This window comes from Netta rufina, assembly GCF_964035555.1.
Source record: "Netta rufina genome assembly, chromosome: 2".
Taxonomy (NCBI): Eukaryota; Metazoa; Chordata; class Aves; order Anseriformes; family Anatidae; genus Netta; species Netta rufina.
The window spans coordinates 3,591,451-3,612,014 of NC_140124.1; the positions used below are offsets into that span (position 1 = coordinate 3,591,451).

Consider the following 20,564-nt stretch of genomic DNA (forward strand, 5'->3'; position numbering starts at 1 on the left):
GCTGACAGCAGGCTTTCCATCTGAGGATCTCACAGCACTGCTATCCCTGGGTGTACATGACCTTCTCAGCACCAGACCTTCAGAGGAGCAGGGCAACCGTGTCATGACACCTCAGCTGCAAACAAATCTCAAAGGTCTGAAGCAAAACTAAGCTTTAAATAAGCTGCACATCCAGATAGCCACCTGTTTCTTCAGTCAGTTACACCACTGCACGTAGCTGGAGCCAGCTGAAGTGAAGGGTGCACTCTTAAATGCAGATAAAAGATCAACACTGATCTATGGAAACAGAGTAATCCACCACTGAATTCTGAGCTGGGCCTCCAGTTGTCCATGACAAATGAGCAAAATGGATGTTAAGGAGTGCCGGGAGGCTGCCCTGACAAGCACGGGCAGCAGCAGCATTGGCTGTCCTGTCCCCTTTTCTGTGACTTTCAGGGTGGACTATGCAAATAACAGCCACAATTCCATGTGAAAGAGGACGTTTCCTGGCAATTTTATCTTTGTGACATGAAGGCACATTTGGACTGGGGCTGCTTGGCACCTGAGGACATTGACAGATCTCAGTGAACAAACCTGCAAAACAGATAGACTCAACAGTTTTTTTTTTTTTTTCCTCCTTTCAAATGAACATTGTAGTAAATAAAGAGTGGTTTTGGTTCACTCATTTGGTCATCCCTCTCTCTGTTTTGATCTGTTTTCTTTTCAGTTTCAAACACAAGATAGAAAAAAAAGGAGGAAAGAAAATGAAGAAAATAACCCTGGTTCAAGAGAAGGAAATTAAAATGTTTTGCAAGTAAATGGTAATCATTTTTTGAGGCTGGGGAAATGAGTATCATTCTGCATTTTTGTTTGTTTTTGTCTACTCATAGACCTCCTTTACATGAGAAGAAGATTGGGGTTCATCTCACTGAACTTTTGCCATTGAAATGTAAGGACGGTAGACTCAGTTTTCATGTGGAGGTTATATCAGACCTCCAAAGGTCATCTCATCCCTTTCTATGACATGTTGTGGGATAACTCATGCCCTGTAAGTGCATCTCTTTCCCACTGGCTAGAGGACAAATTAGACAAGGAGTTAAGATTGGATGCCTAACTGTTAGGTACCCATGCTGCGATGGAAGGAATTTGACTGTTCATTTCACTAACTGCAAAGAAAGACAGCAGAATATCAGATCTCTGTGCCTGTATCCATGTCCTTCTTAGAAATTTCATTTGATTCTCCCAGGACATGGCTACACTTGCCCCAAGATCCACCTTGAGAGACTCAGGTGTTTTTGAAGGACTCCTTGTGGGTCATGCAAGGACTCCACAAGATTGCAGGTGACATCAAGGAGTTAACCCCAGCAGTCTGTTCAACCACATGCTTAAATATCTTCAGGTGGCTCATTCTCATGTTATTTCATGGGCAGCTCTTCCCTTTTCTCTGTGCAGTTGTGTCAGTGTGTGTGCATGCCACAACTGGAGGGGTGGGAAGCTCTGACAGTTGGGAATTGCTTCAGCCTGCACCACTAAGACCTGGATGTTACCAGTGAATTACATACATTGAAAGGATTTGACTTGATTGCCTCTGCCCTAATGAGGTTAGATAATGCTACAAGGGATTAGTTCATGTCTTTCAAGGTGGAGGTATGGAGAGGGGATGCCATTTCCAAAACTCTCTGCAGATGAATCAGGAAGAAAAATGAGATGACAGAGTTAAATCTTTGCTGTCCATCATACTGAATTTGTTAAAAGGCCATCAGTAAGATGGCAGAAATGAAATGAACCATGTCTTGTGTATAAGTGCTCACATTAACTCGTACCTAGGATCAAACAGTAGTTAAAATAACTTTGGGCACAATACCAAAAAGCAGAATGACAAAAGATAACCAAAAAAAGCTTTTGATTGATATTTGTTGAATTGAAAAGTGCCACAGAGAGAAAGACGCCTTTTAAATTCAAAAGGAAAAGCTATCTGACAGATGATTATGAATGTGCAAGTTTAAAATGATGGAAGACATGCAAAAATCAAAAACCAAATGAAGACTTAATCTTCATGATGGATTATGATTTAAAACATCTACAATAACATAATAAGATCCATAATTTCTCAGGCAATTACTGGGGCTCTGCTTAAGCAGGAAAGGGCTTGTTTAAGGACTTTAAGTCAGATTCTGAATGCTAATGCTGTCATGAACTTTAGTTACTCCAAGTTTAAAAGACTAAACCCAGAGAAGATTTTGTCACATAGTTCTTTAAATATATGCCAATATTCGTATAACTTGCAATAATATTTAAAACAAACACTATTTAGCTAAATCTGAAAATTTTACCTGTGAGCCTGTAGATGAGCAGATTTGGTCTCCCTATAGCTGACATCCTAAGTGTCTATTCTGAATTACTCCATAGAGCAGTGAGGAAATCAGAGGCTGATTCAAACCACAGAGAATCACCTCCAAGATAAACTGGAGATGTCTCTCTGTTGACTTCAGGAGAAAGTTCACACATCTGGGATTAAATGATGAAATGTCAACCTTTCATATAGCTGACATTAGGTGAGATTATTCTGACCCTGACTATACAATATAGACAGAAAAGAGCAAGGCTGAATAGGCAGAAAACACATTTTTATTAACATACACTTTTGTTTAAATTCAGGAATTTATAAATCCCATGACCAGATTGAATCATCTTTCTCAAGCAGCCTGGAACTTTTAGATCCCAGTCATCATGTAGAAGAATAACAACTTGCTATTTTCATTAATCGATGCTGATAAATACCCTTGTCATTTCCAAATTTCTGTTTTAGAGAAGAGACTGCAAACCTAAACACTGTGCACAAATGTGGACCTTAGAGATGCTGCACAATACAACTGCCAATTTTTGTAGTTGGTGTCAGCCACATGAGTCTGGTGACATGACTCTCATCCCACTCTAATTCTTGCCTGGAAAACTGCGTGAAACCTTCTGAATGAGCTCCATGGAAATCAGCCTAGCAAACTGTGAGTGCATGTAAAAGCTGTCAGTGATAAGCACAGACAGCTTTATGCTTATTCTAAGACTACAGGTAGCCAGTAAATGCATCACCTCCTTGGACAGCCAAAGCCAAATATGACTTGGAGAATTTGCTTCACAGCATGCAGCATTTGGGATTGCTAAACAGGACGGAGAGAAGCAGCTTGAAGCCAGGAAATTGCCTGAGCCAGATGGTCAGCATTCTTAGTAATGACATTCAGAGGAAGGGACATAATTTCACTGAGACAACAACTCAAGATTCACCTGAGACTAATATGAACCAAGTCTTGGTTTGTTTTATAGTTCATAATGCAGAAATCATAACAGAGTATTTAGTGAACAGGTGCGGAACTGAGTCCCTCACTGTGCTGGCAGTCAGCAAGCTACACGGTCCCATCTCTTTCTCTCTCTATCTCTTAGGCTCACTGCACATGAAATGTGTTGGGTCCATCAGAAGATCTTATAGAAAGAGTACTAGGGATGTCCCAGATCTTTAACATCATTTAACCACTTTAAAACACCATCAAGCAATATCTCCAAATCAGTCTTTAATTTCCCCACAAGCCCCATTGGAGCCTTCTTCCAATTTTCAATCTGACAGTTTCATGGCAGATTGCAGATCGTTTTTCAGCCAGTGTTGGATTTGGCCTTCAAGTACTCCTTTCCCTTGATTTTGCTCTTGCAATGAGAACTCCCACTGTTTGTTTTACTAACCTAAGCAGGTGTCACTGAGCCATGCCACAGTTTCTTTTGGAATGACAGACCAGAAGATCTATCTTGTACAGCTTTAGTTTATCTTTGTCACTTACATGCAAGAGGGAGAGACTAAAAAGCATCAGTAAGATTTTTGGAAAGCCATTTCCTATCCTCTTGTACGCTGGAGGAACACAAGGAGCATTGGAGCACCTATCCTGCTGTAGTGGATGGCAGCTTATCTCAGGAGCCTACCAGGTACTAAACTTGGCCCAAGAATCAGACCAGTATGGGGCACAAGATTGAGGAATGATGATTTCCAAGAGGAAATCATTGGCTAAAACCAGTGAGGTTGTGCCCTCTCCGCTCAAAAGTATTTGGAAAAAAATTAAATTCAAGTTATGGGATCCATCAATGCCTACAAATTCTTTTTCCCATTATCATCTGTGCCCAATGTTTGGCAGCACATTTTTAACGTTGTTAAAGAGTTAGTGTTTGGTGTAAAAGTGATGAGGATGAACAAAACAAACAATGAGATGGTGATGTTTTTTACTGGATATCAGGGAATCGGGAAATCAGGAATTCTTGGAACAGAGGAGGGATGATACAGGTAAAGCTATGATGATACCTCATACCTGTGGTGGCATTGCTTCAAGGTATTTGACCAATATTGAAGGATTTGTTGAGCTGAATTGTGAAAATGCATGCATGTATTTAAGTGCACAGGGAAACTACCATGCCTTGGTAACTCTAGAAGTAGGCACTACTCGCCTGCAGAAATGCAGGATTCAGACAAGTCAGTTTGAGATTACTTGAATATACAAATAAGTAGAATTAACGATGAACTGCAGTTCATCAGGATCTCTTCCTTGCTGAGTGCAGCAATCCTGGCTATTCCCACCCCCACCCCCTTAAGCAATTCATCTCATAGCTGAAGCTTAAAAAATGTCAGTGCTAGTTTTTACTGTTTAACTTGTGCAGAATGGACAATTTGCTCTTGGAGAAACTGTGGGAAACAAATCTCTATTACAAATGTCACATTCCATGTATTGAAAGAAACCTGGAACACTCTGGTGAAGAGATAGCAAGTAGTGCACTTTAATAATAAAAGGTGCCAAAAATATTTTCATCTATCTCCTTCACACGGTACTGACGAATGTCATAAAATAATGAAAATCTTCTGTATTTGTGAATGGCAGAAAAATTTAATGTCAAATGACGTCAGGACTATGCTAGGGATTTTAGGTTTTCTAAATGCCACATGATATTTTATCCTTTATTTACCATGAGATAGCATATTAGTCATTTGAAGAGTATATTCTCCATTAAATGGAAAAATCACATTAACTCTTTTTTTTTTTTTTTTTTTTTTTTCCCAATATTTCACCCTTTTCTTGCTTTAAGTATAGAGAAAATCTTTTATTGCTCAGAACTTTGGTATAAGCTTTCATGATTCTGCAAAGGGATCAAAGCATAAGACATAAACATTTGCTTGATGATTGATTTCCTTGAAAGCTATTCGATGATACTACTACAAAGCAAGAACTGCTTTACAAACTTCAATGACATTAATTTTGCAAGAAATCTTGTAAAACAAGAGGCACTCTTATCCTGCCTTTATTTATGATCATATCTGCTTTACACATTTGTATATGATTGTCCAAAGCACAACGATTGCACATTGCCAGCTGCAAGGCCAGATGACATCTGCCGAGCTCACTGCTCACAGGACAGCTCAAAAGGCAGCAACATGGGTATGCAGAGAAAGGGCACAGGTTGGCTTTTCTTTGCGGCTTGCTCCTGGCCTGGCACATTGCAGTAGGTGCACAGAGAGCCCAGGTGATGTCCTGGTTGATCCTGGTGGAATCTGGGCTTCTCCCAGGATAGGAATACTTGTGTTAAAACAGGTCTTTTGAGATGCCCTTAAGTGCCTGAGATATTCAGAGATATGGGAGAGCTGCACCCTTCTTCAGGGAGCCTGGAGACTAGATGAGATGCCCTAAAACTCTCAGAGAGCAGCAGATGCTTCTGAGTAGGCAACTTGATTGTGTCTCATAAGCCTGTGCTAGTACTTTATTAAAAGCATTACCCTTAGCTTAAGTTCAACACAATCCCAATGGCACATATATGTATATATGTATGTATCATACATATGTACACATACCTCATTGTTCTGCTGTGGTGGAATGAAGTATTACAAACTCTTCTCAGGGAGATTTTTTTCTTCCTCTTTAACTAACTGCTGGGTCCCTAAAACCCAACAAGTGTATGTTTTGCTCAGAAGAGGCGGGTACTAAGCACCGACTACAGGCAATTCTTCCACATGTCTGGGCCAAGGCACAGGGGTTTTGCCCAGTTTTGGATTTCCCTTCTGGCTCTACCAAGGCTTTTGGTGTGGCTCTGGGCAAATCATGTAATCAGTTTGTGCTGGTTAATCACTGTAGTGTCCTGCTCTGCTAAGAAGGGACAATATTGTATCCTTGCTCCCGTTCATAACCTACCCTGTGTGTTTGTTTATAATTCTGTAAAACTGAAGACTAATCAGCTTGGTGCATAATGTCCACTGAAAAAAAAAAGGCTTCTTTTGCTGTGGAGGCCTGCAGGACTACTATAATAAAAATAGAAAGTAATGACTATAATCTAGAAGGAGACAAAGAGTCCTGTTACTGCATTGCCCTTGAGACCTGAGTTTTAAATTAAAGCTTCCCAGAACATGCCAACCGGTGTATTAAGCTGCTTTCTCCATTAACCTTCCCTGCCCATTATTTGTCAGCTTAATTTCTTGGCTGGTGGCCAAATTAGTCATTTCTGTGGAAAAATACTTTATTACACACAGTTTCAGCTTGTTTATTTTATGTCAGAGACTTAATTAATTGCAGTGCTAAACTGTCCATTTTGTACAGCAAACATACTATTACACATGTTGATTAAACTTTTGCTGCAAAACATCCATATTATTGGATTTCACCAGGAGCCTCATTTGCATCCCTATGATACCAAGTAGTATGTTGTGCTGGAAGAAGACAGGAAGGATGATTTAATGGTTTGGGCATCCCTGTATGGCTTGGGAACATTCTTTACCTTGTGCAAATCCTTAGTCCTTCTGAATTTGTTCTCCCTCTGATTACGACAGAAGCTTTACCCGCAATATGATGTGAAACCCTCCAGGCAATTAAGCCAAAAAACCATTCCAGCGAGATGAGCTGTCTTACCAACGAAAGTGGTGAGGAATCTGAAGTACTTTGGGCATGGCTTCACCACAACTGCTCCCACCTGCGCTTCAGGCCAGCATGTGATGTTGTCCCATTGCCTCCTGCAACCTGGGGAAAAGAGAAAAGCTGATGATAGAACAAAAACAAGCAACTCTCTGCTGTCTCTTGTATGGAGCAGAGGAAATCAGCTCTGCAAAGGTGCGTTGAGCATTGGTGCGAGCACCTTTTGTAAGGAGAGTTACAGAAATATTTTGTTTAAACATAGAGTTTTCAGCTACCCCAGTCCCTGAATTGCAGCACTGGTGATACCTGTAATTTTCCCAGAAATTGACACAGAAAGAAGAGAACCAGACAAATCAGAGTTAACAGTTAGCAGTGCCTTTTTAGATGAAAAAGGCAGAAATGCTTAATTAAATCTCTCTCTTCCCTGCCCTTATCTCTCCTTGTTGCATTAAGACACCTCTCCTGAACATACTGAGATGCACAAGCCATACTCCCACTCCTTTTCCTCTCTCCCCAAAGTTTTGTCACCAGTATTTCTTCCCATTGCAATGAGATGGTTCTGCATGGGGTGAGCTCAGTTGGATGGGGACACAGATGACAATCAAGGGATCAGGAGTCAAATTCCTTCTCAAGAAGCAATTTTTGTCTTTAAAAAGGGAGAAGGCACAAAACCATCCTGGAGGCAGAGAAGGGACAGGGCTATCACCAGGAGTGGTTCTCTATGGGAGGATGGAGCAAGGTGGTATAAAGCCCTATCTAAGCCAGGAGGGATGGCATAACCAATGGAGCTAACTTTAGAGAGGAACTATGGTGTTTTATTAAAATGAAACATTTTACAAGTTTTTTTGAATTGAATAAATACTTTCTGGGAGAAACAATGTCCAGGCATGCCCTTTCTGCAGAGCTGCAATATGCTCTGATTTTGTCCTTTTATTTCTGCTTTTTCAAAAGACATTAAGGATATCACACATGTACCAGAGTAATGAATAATGCAATATTAGCACTGAAGACAAAAGGAGTCTGCAGACAGGAATTAATAAAATTTCAGATGTGTTTTTGCCAACATGTTACATATTTTAGAGTTCTTACTAAAATTTTGAAGATTTTTTTTTTTCTTCTTCTTCTTCTTCTTTCCAACAGAAACTTTTATGGCTGCCTGGGTTAGATAGATGGGTTGTCAACAGATCTCCCTGAGTTGCTTCTTCATAGCACCTCTGCTCTGGGTTACTCTTTGTGTCCCATTACGTTGTGACACTTCCCCAAACGTGACTAAAGTGTTGCTTTTAAGGTCAACTGCCTAACAAAAAAAAATGGAATATGAAGAAAAAAGCCTTGAGAAAATGGTTTCCACATGCAAGTAAAGTGAACTGTGAAAACCACTCTCAAGCTGCAGTGCTTGGTGATGACATCCTGATCAGAATTTCCCCCTTTAAATCATCTTTTAGGCCTTCTGCTCAGGAAAAGGCTGGTGTCATCATCAGTCTGTTCAGAGCGAGGCAGCTTGCTGTCTCAGATCAATAAAGAGAGCACACAAAAATACTCCGAAGCTGAAAAAGAACCCTCAGCTCTCTTTCAAATTTATTTTACAAGTTTTTCCTTCATTCTTTCATGAGCAAACAGAACTTTTCAAATGAAGTCCTGAGGTGGGTTTATCACAGCCTGAAAAAAGGAATAACTGACGGTATCTTCTTCATGCAAGCTCTTCAGTAGCATTCATTAAAATTCAATTTTCAGATTTCTAATATCAGTTGCAAAGCTCACTTTTCACAATGTCTTACTTATCTGCTACCAAACAGCCAGCAGCTCCAAAAGTATTAAGATATTACATATTCTGCCCCTGGAAAATAGATGATTTCTTGACAAGACCTTTCATGTTCTACAATCTCCATCAGCATCAATAAATTATAATGGGCCCATTACCCCAGGACAGGTTATAATGCAAAATAAAATAAAAGGTGATAGTATCAGATGGCTTTTTAAATGTTCTGTATTAGGCACTTTGAGAATTTTTCTGATCCTCATCTTTTTCCATTATAGCATTTTTCACCACCACCTGTGGTGCATGAAAAAAGCTTTTAGTTGTTTTTGTAACACAAACTCTGACTAAAATAAGGTGAGGACACACAAGACTGATTTTGCAAGACACACAGAGGGGACCTTTAATAATTATTGCTTCTGCAAAGACCTCTCATATCTGCCCATCAGCTCTGCCAGTGCCATTCTTCCTCGTTGCCTCCCCGTATTTGCTGATGCTATTAGTGTAGCTGCCTGGAAGGGTTCAGGTTTCAATGATGGGGTTCACATCCCTGCTTTTACGTGTGAAGAAGCTGGAGGTGTGGACTTGAAGAAGTCAATGGATACCGGAGTTCCAGAAACTTGACTTTAGCTAATTTTGAAGCATTTGAAGTTCAGTGAGATACAATTTACTCGTACTAGGTCTAAGGCAGGAGAAGAGCTTAATGTCTAACACATTATAATAACTTTGTTTGAATAATTTATAATAATAATTTAAAGTAATTTTGTTTGAAATGTGAGGCGGAAAGAACAGGCCTTCACATTTCTAATGAATTGGAACAGTTTGAAGATCTGAGGCAAAATGCTTTGCAGTTGGAGTTTAGCACTCACCGCTTGCCCTGCAGTCAGCCCACTACAACTTCAGGCACAAGTTTGTGCCTGTCCATCCAAATCGTGACACAGACAGCCTTTATCAAATAGCCTTGGAGAAATTTGTCTTCTCTCTCCAAAGCTTACCTTGGCAGACTGCTGAGATCACAGGGTTGGCGGGCAATACTCAGCTGTGTCACTGTGACAGATCAATATCCAAGAAAACTATTTGAGGGTAGAAACAGCTGCACTGGGACTTGGAGAAGGGAAACCCGTCTTCCCTGTGACATCACTTGGCCCTCACAGATTTAAGAAAGACGACAATTTGTTTTGCATGATCAAATCATGTTTGGTGATTGCTAAGTGCTTCCCCATTAATTAATTACAAATGTTTTCTCTGTTGCACTGAGTACCTGCAGGAGGGATGCAAATGTATTTATCTTTCCTTATCCAAGACAGAAGGTGGAAATGACCCATGGATGCACCTTTCATAAATACTGTGATCCTGAAAACAGTTGGGCAAACCCTTCAATACCATTTCATTCAATGTGACTGTGCTGCTCATTTGCTTGTTACTGCAAACCAAGGAATGCACGCTGCTAAGGATTATCCTCTGCTTTGGAAATGATCACTAGTGAGTTGTAAGAAGCCCTGTGTGAAAACAAGTGTGTGACTTTTTCAAAGATGGTGGCATTCACAAATTCTCTGGATAATCAGGCAAACTCTTTAAACTCTTGGTATTATAAGTATGCACATATATGTAAGAATCTTTCCCTTTTCAAATTTTTGACTGTGACTTCCAGACCTTCAGCTTTGTCCTGATGTTACCTGGTAAATCAGGAAGTGCTCTCTGGAGCCAAGTAACTTCTTCTGGAGGGCTGCAGGTAGAAATCCTTCACAACTTTAATGAAGCAGGCTTTTAACCTTTCTTCCTTCAGCTCAGCACATCAAACTGCTTATCCTCTCACTATAAGGCATGCAATTAGTGTAATTACTAGCAGCCAACTCTCTCCCTCTTTAAACAGGCTCCTGAAGCACTGCTCAAGGAGTGCCATCAATGAATGGGCCGGAGGCTGTCAGCCACGTGCTGAAGCTCAGGTCTTTACATCCAAGAGCTCGGACTCCCTTTTTGCAAGCCAAGCAACTAGGCTGCACCAACCACAGCTGCCTAGGCTTTGGAGAGCCCTCCTCTAAGAGATTCTTACTCAGAAGTCTGTCTTGGGGTGGTCTCCACCCTGGCAGGACATGGCTTTTCTTCCACCCTGGTAGGACATGCCTGTTCCCTGGCTGCCACCACAACAGTGGCTAAAGGCACTGGCAGAGTCCCAGCTGCAGTGATTTAGGAGACCCCACCTCAGCTACAGAAGGTGGTAACCTTTTCCACTGTCACTGCTAAATGTGAATCAAAGCTTGGGCTCTCATTTTCTCTCCCTTTAAAAGGTTAATAAACACAAAACATGTCAATTTGCATGAGGCACAGGTATACGGTGCTTTGCAGAAGTGGCAAAGCAGAGCACGAAGAACATTTATTTGAGTTATATCTACACTTACAGAAAATATACAGTCAAAGCTTATCAGGGAAGCAGCAGAGAATAAGTTCCCTTCATGAATAAACATGAATCTGCAGAGCTCTGGTGTGGCTCTGAGACGTGACTGGGTTTGTCTGATGAAAGAACTGAATGGCAGTAGGCTGGTGCCAAGGCATGGTCTTAACCCAGCTGAACTCCCAACTCAGAGAAAAAGCCTTTCAGCACATCTGTCATTCCCACCGAACACTCCCCAATGAATGGGGTCACTCCTGGCCTCTCCTGGAGGACATGGGCACAGTTTTGCTCTTTGAATCTATGTTCAGATGCAAAGATACCATTTTTTTGCCTGGGACATGTCGGGATCTCTGCATGCCTCTCGCTACCCACAAGCAGAAAACAGCAAGCCAAAGGTACAGCTACATTAAACCATGCTGAGATATCACCCAGTACCATCAGAGGCAGCGATGACCTGGTGTGTTTTCAATGGAAACTGATTTCCACTCCAATCTAGTATCAGTAGGCAGTTTCCATCCTCTCTGGAGTTAGGGCTGTAAAGAGCTACCAGGTGACATTTACTCTCCCACTGACATCTTCTGTAGAAGTTATTATACCCAAAGATGCTCTCCCCTGTTTGCCAGTTTGATTTCCTTACAACCAATTATCTTTCTGCTGACTTTCTTGTCCAAGTTGGGTATTATGTTTTTTACCTTACTGAAGAAAACAGACCCCAAAAGATGGTCCCTGCAAGGATTTGTTAATAGTGCCTCAGTTCCAGACAGGCAACTTGAGTTCAGTCTTGCTAGAGAGTGAGAGAGCCCACCATGAACCTCACAGCTATTACTACTGCCCCAGCCTCCAGTGAGCCCAGTCTTCCTGAATCAGGGACGGTTTTCTATTTAAATTTTAAAAATTGTGCATAATAATAAGAACAAAATTCTGGAAAGACTCTTTTTCTTATATAAATCATTTAAATTAAATGTGATTTGATTTTGCTTTTGAACTCATGGAAATTTTTCACATTCACAACCTCCTGGGCCAAGGAATTGCACAGTTCAAGTGTCTGCTGAAAGAACATCCTTTTCTGAATTTGCTTTGAACCTGCTCGTTGCTGGTTTCATTAGGAACCTAGTTCCTTTATGAATACAGAAATATTTATAACCTAGTCACAATCTCCCTTTCCCTGGGGAGGAAAACCATAAAATCCTCTTTTATATCCCTCCTCAAGCATCTCTTTTTCAAGCTGAAGTGTCCTAGCTTATTTAATTACTTTTTGCATGGAAGCAGTTTCCTATCATTTCTCCCTTGTGTCTTTTCTGTTTCTAATTCTACCCCATCTTACCCTGCCTGGACTTACAGAATAGGGCTTTACCTTATTTTTCTGTGACAGATTGGTTTTGACCAGGGCTTGCTTGGCTCCAAAGTTTAACTGCAATCCTCCCACTCTTGTCTGTAAAATTCAACCCTTCTGTCCTGAGTTCACTGCTGTGCCCTCTGTCCCCCAGCCCCACTCCTGCATCCTGTGTGCATTTCTCCTCTGCCACCTCCACCTCTTGTGGTTTTATTTTTATCAACACTGATGATCTCTTCCAAAGCAAACCTGTCCCCTCAGAGTTTCCCTTTCAACTTTTCATAGCTTTGCATTCAATTTGGATATTTTTTACCTATCGCTGCATGCTATCACCTCAGCGCCGTGGGCAGGATGTGACAGAGAAACCACTTAGTTGAAGGAAAACCACATTACTGCCAGAGCAGGCAAACCCCTGGCACTGTTGCATTTTCTTCCCACCACTGCTTTGCTCTTTGTGGCACACGTATGCTCCTTTATTCTCCCCTCAATGAGGGGTTTGCAGTACCAATTCAGGAGAAAATGGACTTGGGAAATCACAGAAGGCAAAACAGATCCCCTGTGAGGATAAATAACAAGAGTTTATTGTGGACTTTGTATGTGTGGCAAGACAGAGAGATCAATTTGATTTTTCCCACTCTGTGTACAAGCTGGACAGAACACTGCTTCTTGCTATAAAAATTGATTTGCACTTCTGCAGGGGCTTCCCGTAGAAACTGTCCAGGAACTCAACAGGAAAAGTAAAAAGATATCTTTTACAGAATATTTGCAGAAATTTGACCCAAAGACATATGAAGGAAAACTCACCTTAAGTCCCCAGACTGAGTCATTCTAAATAAACAGCATGAAAGAAATCACCAGAGAGTATTTCTGAAGGATTATTTTTAAGCATGAAAATCCTACGAGTTTTTCCATCATCAACATCAACTAGGAAACAAATTAAAAAAAAAAAAAAGTTTCTAATCTTTCAGCTTTTCTTTAAACAACAAACTAAATAAACACTTGACTTTTTTTTCATCCCTCCAGATCACTTGTTTCATAAATCAAACTTGTGAACTGAGCCTTTCTGCTTAATTCCAGAATCCATAAACTGAAACAAAAAATGCCAAGACATGACGAAGATTTATAAAGTGGGTTGCCTCAAATATCACTTATGTCCTCACCAACATCTAAACAAGAAACAGTTCTTTAGTGCTCTGACATGGAGGATGCTTAAAGGATTGATCCAGGGCTTCCTCGTTCACTGCTCATTGCAAATGCCGCTGCATTTGCAGAAGTTATGAGAAGTTAAACTGTACCTGGTCTCTTTGAATTTAGGTCGCTGAAGATGAGTAGGCTCAACCTCAAGAAATGCTTTCTTGATCATTAAGAAGGCAACAGTAAGTGCAGTGATAATGTGAGATCTCACACGGGACTGACTGATGCTGAGCTCCTCCATCCCTCACCATCTCACTGACCAAAAAGAGACATGAATGTTCTGAGGAGAACATCAGAGATTTGGTGGGGTTTCATAATTAAACAAGTCCAGGAAAGACAGGACACAAATGCAGCAGCTTTCACTGATGGTTCAAATCCTGTGAAAGCCAGGAGACTTTTCCTCAGCCTTACAATGTTGACCTTGATCTTTGTAAATTCCTCGCCATTCTGGAAACATAGGTGGCAACTCGAATGGTAGCACCAAGAAGAGAGCTCAGAAGACCTGGCCACTTGAATGAAGTGTCAGCCATTCCAGTGGCCAGCTCATTTGACTTGCTCATTGAAGGCAAACAAGCAAGCAACAGCCCATTTTATCTTGCTCTTCTTCAGGTAAATGTTAAATATGGTAAATGTGGGTAAATATGAAACCCCACTAAAAAAGGAAGGGGAAAAGGGAAGTTACCTCAACAAATCACAAGCCACAGATTGCATGTCCTGCTACTAAAAAGCTACTGCTGTTGTTGCACAAGCTGGAGTGTGCTTTATCAAGTAAATTCTTCCTGAATTGGTTCTTGCTTATTGAACATGCTGGGAGTGTGCTTCTTGCCCATAGTGCTTGGGAGCATCTGCAGAAGAAGAGAAGTTTTGTAGGTAGGTAGGGGCAAGAGGGACAGCAATGCATTTTCACCTGGCCTTTGGTTTTACTTGGAGGCATATTTAATGGTCAGAAGGGAAGAAAAAAAAAGAAAAAAGAAAAGTTTGTGAGACACCAGTAATTAGAAAAAAAAAAATCACAATAGAAGCCGTACTTAGACCTTGTATAGCACTTCAGACTTCAGCTTCTGTTCTCCACAATTTCATTTTCCTAGGTTAGAAGCTCAGGCTATCAAGAAATAAAAGCACCTAAGTTACAGAAAGTCCAGTGCACAGTAAAATCATAGAAAAACATCCACTAGTTGCAGCAGGTTTTGGATCTTAGCCATATACTGTAACAGGAGCTTGACATAACTTATGGAATATGCAACATTTTCCAATATACTTATTGTACATAAAAAGGCTGGATACCATCAATAAAGTGCCCTGACACAGTCAGTAAGAAAAATAAAATTAAAAAAAAAAAAACGAAACAGCAGGAAGGAGATATTTCCTAACCAGAAATCTGATGGGATGTGAGGTCAACAAATACACTGTCAGAAATAAATTTAGAGCTCTGTATAGATGGATTTCATCTGAACAATTAGCCAAAGCTTTGAAGATGTTTTGGATTTGCTTTCCATTGGTCTATAGTGATGGCATTTTTCCTTATTTCTATATCCCTTGCATAACTAATGCTATGTGCATTTACATATTATAGCATTCTAAAAGAAAAATAACCAAAGAGTCCAATGGTATTTCCAAATGTTACTTATTCTCCAAGCTAAAATGTCTTTTCCAGTACAAGATTTATGCCACTAAATGGTTGTTAATCCCAAAAAGCTACAGGACAGCTGTTCCCGAGTCAAATAAACACGGCTGTTTGTTAGAAAGCTTGCAGCCAGGACGTGTCAGCAACAGGCAAAACAAAAGCAAAGCCTCCACCCCTACAGCATATTAAGGCAGAAAACAGATGTGCTAACATCTTATCTCATGACTGTGTGTCTAGAAAGATGAGGTCAAGGGAAAAAAAAAAAAAACAAACACAAAAGCAAAAACAAAAAAAACAGCTTTTAGCCCTACATGGAAGATTGGTTGGGTGCTGTGTAGATCTGTGCTTGAATTTCATCTCTACAGAGGGCATCCTGAGAAGGCACTGCACCTCCACTGGGAATTGCCAGCCCTTGGCAGAGAGCTTGAGCTGGGGGTTACCATGCACAGCCAAGTAACAGTTTTGTAGGGAAACCACCTTTGCTCATCATTTCTTGAGGAAGAGCCTCCTTGTGTGGGAAAACAGCCAACAGCTTCAGGCTGTGTTTGAGCAGCCAATAGGAAAGTTGTGTGGGCTGATCGCATCTGAGGGTTGAAGCTGGGTTTACCTCTGTGGTGACAACATGCTTCCTTCTCGTGTTTCAGTACCGAGTTTCCTAGTATGGCAAAGGGTATATGATCCTCCAAGAAATACAGGGCTTTTTAGATTTCCAAGAAATACAGGGCTTTTAAAATTTCCACAGAGCAGGCGCCACTGCTGTAAGAGCTGCAGCACGATGTGTTGGTGGCAGGGAAGAGTCCCAGAGCAGACAAAAAAAGCGTTAATGAAGGAAGACCATTTGGAGGTACCACAGAGTGGCCCATCCCAAGTGAATATCATGGCTTCCATCCGGTAACTGAAAGAAAATTTTCCATTACATAGAAGGCTCCTTGACTCTTCTACTGATCCTTTAAGATAGACAAGTGAGAGTTTAAGGTCTTGATGACACACGGCTGAATATTCTGCTCTTGTAGGAGAGCCATGTTTCCGGGAGTGGTAAGGACTGATATCCAATCTGGCAGCTGGACCAACACTACTGCTTGTACCAAGACTGAAATGAAGGAGCTCTCCTTATCCCCTGGACTGGTGTTAGAGACTACAGTAAAAAAAGAAATTAGGAAAGACAAGATAGAAGGAAGTCTTGCAGTTCCTTTTGTCTTTCAAGAGATTGTTAAGGACAAATGGCTATTTTAACAGACTGAATTGGTTTGCCCTCCAGTCTTCATTGAATATGTTGACTAGATCCTCAGGGCTTGATTTAGCTCTCCAGAAGGCAGCAGTCATTCCTGGTGTCCCAGGATATATGGGATTTTTGGAGATGCTAGTAGATATGAGATAGGACTTAGGAGAGCCCTTCCCACTTCTGAAACAACAACTGGACAACTGGAGGCCACATTACTTATTCAAGAGCATCTGTTAACATTTTTGATGTGCGGCTAATGGCTTGCAAGAGTCAGCCACTGTCCAAGGGCTTTCTTTTCTTATTTTCTGTAACTGCTCTGAACCACCAGCACAAGCTTGTCTGCTTCTCTCTGCAGACATCCTCAGCCTAGGGGCAGGTCTGTCCTCTGGCTGCACTAGTGCCATCTGACAATATTACCCTGACCACCCCTTGCATGTCTACCAAGGTGTATATTCCCCCTGAAAGCTACCAGCCTTCAAACCTGCCAGCTCGCTGGCTTGTCTGAACATTTCCTCCACTACTGAGCTTCAAGCAGTGGCCTTTTGCTGACAAAACCATCCATCCAATGCATGTGAAGGGGTAAGAAACACCTACAGGAGCACTTGGCAGGTCTCGGGGATGCACCACCACTCGACGCAGCCAAAATACGTGACACATACAGCCTTGGGTGAGTGGTCCCCCTGCTGTGTTCACTGCCTCGTGTGCTTGCGCTGCAAGCAGCCACCTAGTGCCTGCTCTAGCCACGGTGCACCTGGAGAGAGGCTGCCACACAAACCTGACCTACACATCATCTGTCCCAGGAGGTCTTATGCAACCGGGAAGGTGAAAATTCGCTTGAACTTTTGCAAGCAAGGAACTATTAATTATTTCTTATCTTACTGCTCTATAAACAGATGGTGATGAATAAACAGACTCCTCATTTAAACTTCATTAACGTTTTTCCAGCTTGACTTTTAATTTCCATATGTTCGCTGCTTCTTCTCTCATCAAACACGCCTTGACTTCTTCAAGGGAGACTGCAAGAGAACCCCAAGCTCCAAATTTGGCTTTTCAAGCCAGCCTCTACTGCAGGTCTGTGGAACAGCAAATACATTATATAAAGAATAAACAACATGGGCCATCCTTCACCTGGGTTCATTTGCATGTGGCAGTGATGGTGATGAGATCATAGGACTCACTTTTATTGCCCAAAGCAAGCTGAAGCACGTACAACTTAATTGTACGTGAAGAGTGGCTGGGAGGGTGATTGGGACTATTTTTTTTCATGTAATCCACTTTTCTGATTTTTTATTGAGTTTCAAATCATGCTTGCAAGACAGATAGGTCTAGATTTCAACTACAAAGTGCAGTGCTGAAGTACCCAAGGTATCAGAAGCATCTCAACTGTAGCAGCTCCTTGATGGCTACTGGCAATACTCAACGACACTTAAAAAATCACCTCAGCTATCTCTTCACTACTGAACTGTGGCGAACAGACAGACAAAATGTTGATCTGACTGCCTCCAGCTGAGCTGTTCTGAGTTCCTTTCACTTCCTCTTAACTTCTACAGGATTTTAGGATCCAAATTGAGCAGAAGATCTTCCCTTTTGGAGGAAATCAAACAAACTGAAAAACCATAAAGAAAAGGAAGTTCAGCAAAGGGAATGCAAAGACCTTTACATGGGGAGCAGTAGTGCCAAGTACCTATATAGGCTGGAAAGTGGCCTGGCAGAGAAGAACCAGGTGGATTCTGAGGTGACCACAAGCCAGTAACGTGCCCATGCCTTAAAGGCCAATGGTGTCCTTGGCTGCATTAGTCAAAAGTATCACCAGCAGGTCAAGGAGGGGATCCTTTCTCTCCACTCAACTGGTGAGGCCGCACCTGGAGCACTGGTCCAGTTCTGGGCTCCCCAGTACAAGAAGAGAAGTTGCTCCACAAAGACCATTTAATGTATCACGTTGTGCTTTCCTGCACAGAAGCACTGTCACCAGAGCTGCTCATCCCATCCAACCATGAGTCACACAGTACCTCATTGAACTGTCATCCCCAAATTACTCTCCCCCTTCCAAAAGGATATCTGATTGCCGAGGGAATTGATTAGCAGTAATGGGATTAAAAGAGAATGAGTGCAGTCAACTCACCTAGACCTGATTGCTTTTGTTGACTTAAGAAAGACAGCCAAAAAAGTCAGGATTTTTAATTATTTATTATTTTATTTGGGTGCTTCAAATTAAACCCAACTATTTCTAAACTGCACCCATGGAGGGAGAAGCTTTCATAAAAAAAAAAAAGTAAAGGCAGCAGCAAACAACAACAACAAAAAAGGTCACTTTCTGTGCTCAGGGATAAAAAAAGCAAGTGGAAGTCAGCAAGCAGCCATGCGGCAGTGAGACCTGCCTTGCAGCAAGCCTTTAGGGGTTCTGACACAGTTCACATGGAGGGAGATTTGCCACCATCTGTGGGCCTGGAAAGCAAAATCCCCTTCAGCTATACTCTCCTCCTAACCCTACTGCTGCTAAGTGTATTATTAGCTGAGCAGTCTCCGCGTTGCATACAGATGTCTTGGCTGAAAAAGTATCTGGAGTAAAAGCCTGGTTTTCAGTGGGGCTGGGATTGCATTCTTTGCTTTTGAAATTTGCTTGTAAGCATTTTCAAAGTAATGCAGAGGACTGAGGAACTCTATTCATCATTACTCCTACAACAAGAAAGTGCCTTGGAGAACCCCAGGCTATGCAATTGCCTCATTTATTTATATTGTAGTGGCGGGAGATGCCACCAGAGAAGCAGCCCCACACAGCTGGAGAGCAAAGAGAAAGGGAAAGACAACAGCCCAAGGCAGCTACTGCGCATCCGCCTATTGCAGCAGCTTCTGGCTGTGCGGGAACAGTTCTGTTTGCAGAACTGTTCTCAAAACTTCTCATTGTGCTCATCCAGTGGGGAAGCAATCACTGAGGCATTCAAATCTTTGGGCCGAACTGATCCAGTCCAGGCAGGACTTGCCCAGCACTGGCTGACGAACATTTGGGATGACCTGGGAGCCCCATGAACTCTTCACCTGAACTCCCGGAGCTGACGTGCTACCTGTTACATATAGTGCACCCACGGTGTAGAAATGATGTGGCTTTTCTCTTTGGGAGTGTTATTTCTCCTCAGATACATAACTAATTCTTGTGAATTTTAATTGCGGGTGCTGCCAAAATACTGCCTTTCCTCTTCTATCTACCTACAGTGCTTCCAGAAGCCCAAATCATAAAATACCTGGATCCTTTTCAGTGTGTTTGTCCTTAACTTACCCCTTCTGGATAGGAAAATATTATTTTTATTTTAAAGGAGAAAAGCTGAAACCAAGAAAACCTAGGAGCCACTGTAACTTCAGCAACAGTGCTACTGTACTTGCATCAGTCTGTGGTTATCAAGTGAGGCAAAGTTTGCAGGGAGAACTGCTGTGACACCAGCAGGGAGCGAGGTTAAAACATGCTTAGGGTGGGAAATTAAGGAATTAGCAGAGAATGATTCACTAATCCAGCACTCAGGTACATCTATGTGTGATGCAACCCAGTAGCACTTTTTCCTTGGCTGGGTGATAAAAGGAAGAATAACCAAAACTCATTTTCCAACATGTTAATACCCAGCAAATGTCTCCTATATCACACTATAGGAAAGGTACAGGCTGATTAAAAAAATTACTGATGTTTATGTCTTTCAGGACCATACTCTGCACTGGGATTGAGAGGAGGCATTTTGTGCATCACCTCCTGCACTGAGCAGGGGAGAGTCCTGCCGCTTGCACAGTAACAAGTTCTTCAGAAGACTTTTTAAAATAATGCTACAAATTATATTGTAAACACTCTTTGGGGCAAAAGAGGCTGGCAAGATCATTTAACTAATACTTAAATGAAGGTTTTGTTTCCCAAAATACTTTTTTTGTATGTGAATGTACAGACTCATCACTCCTAATAATGGAATTACAACGTCAGCTCATTTGGCCAATCCCTTTCCAAGCCCTTGAACACCAGGACAGGATTCATCTGGGAGCTCTGGTTATTTCCAACATGAGCTCCCTAAGCCTCAAGTCAAGACAACCTGAACATGATTCATTTTATCCTAAAAGAGATGCCTACTTTCAGCCAGAATACATCAGAGCTACCTAAAATCAGGTG

General features: G+C 41.6%; 1 protein-coding gene across 1 annotated transcript in view; it reads right to left on the reverse strand.

Annotated features, from left to right (window-relative positions):
* Positions 1–20,564, reverse strand: part of VIPR1 (vasoactive intestinal peptide receptor 1) — a gene marked incomplete at both ends in the record, with an annotated part of 87,620 nt that overhangs the window by 44,959 nt on the left and 22,097 nt on the right. Inside the window, one exon of the mRNA XM_084283021.1 lies at positions 6,900–7,007. Within this exon, the coding sequence (XP_084139147.1) occupies positions 6,900–7,007 (108 nt within the window). The remainder of the gene's footprint in view (positions 1–6,899; positions 7,008–20,564) is intronic.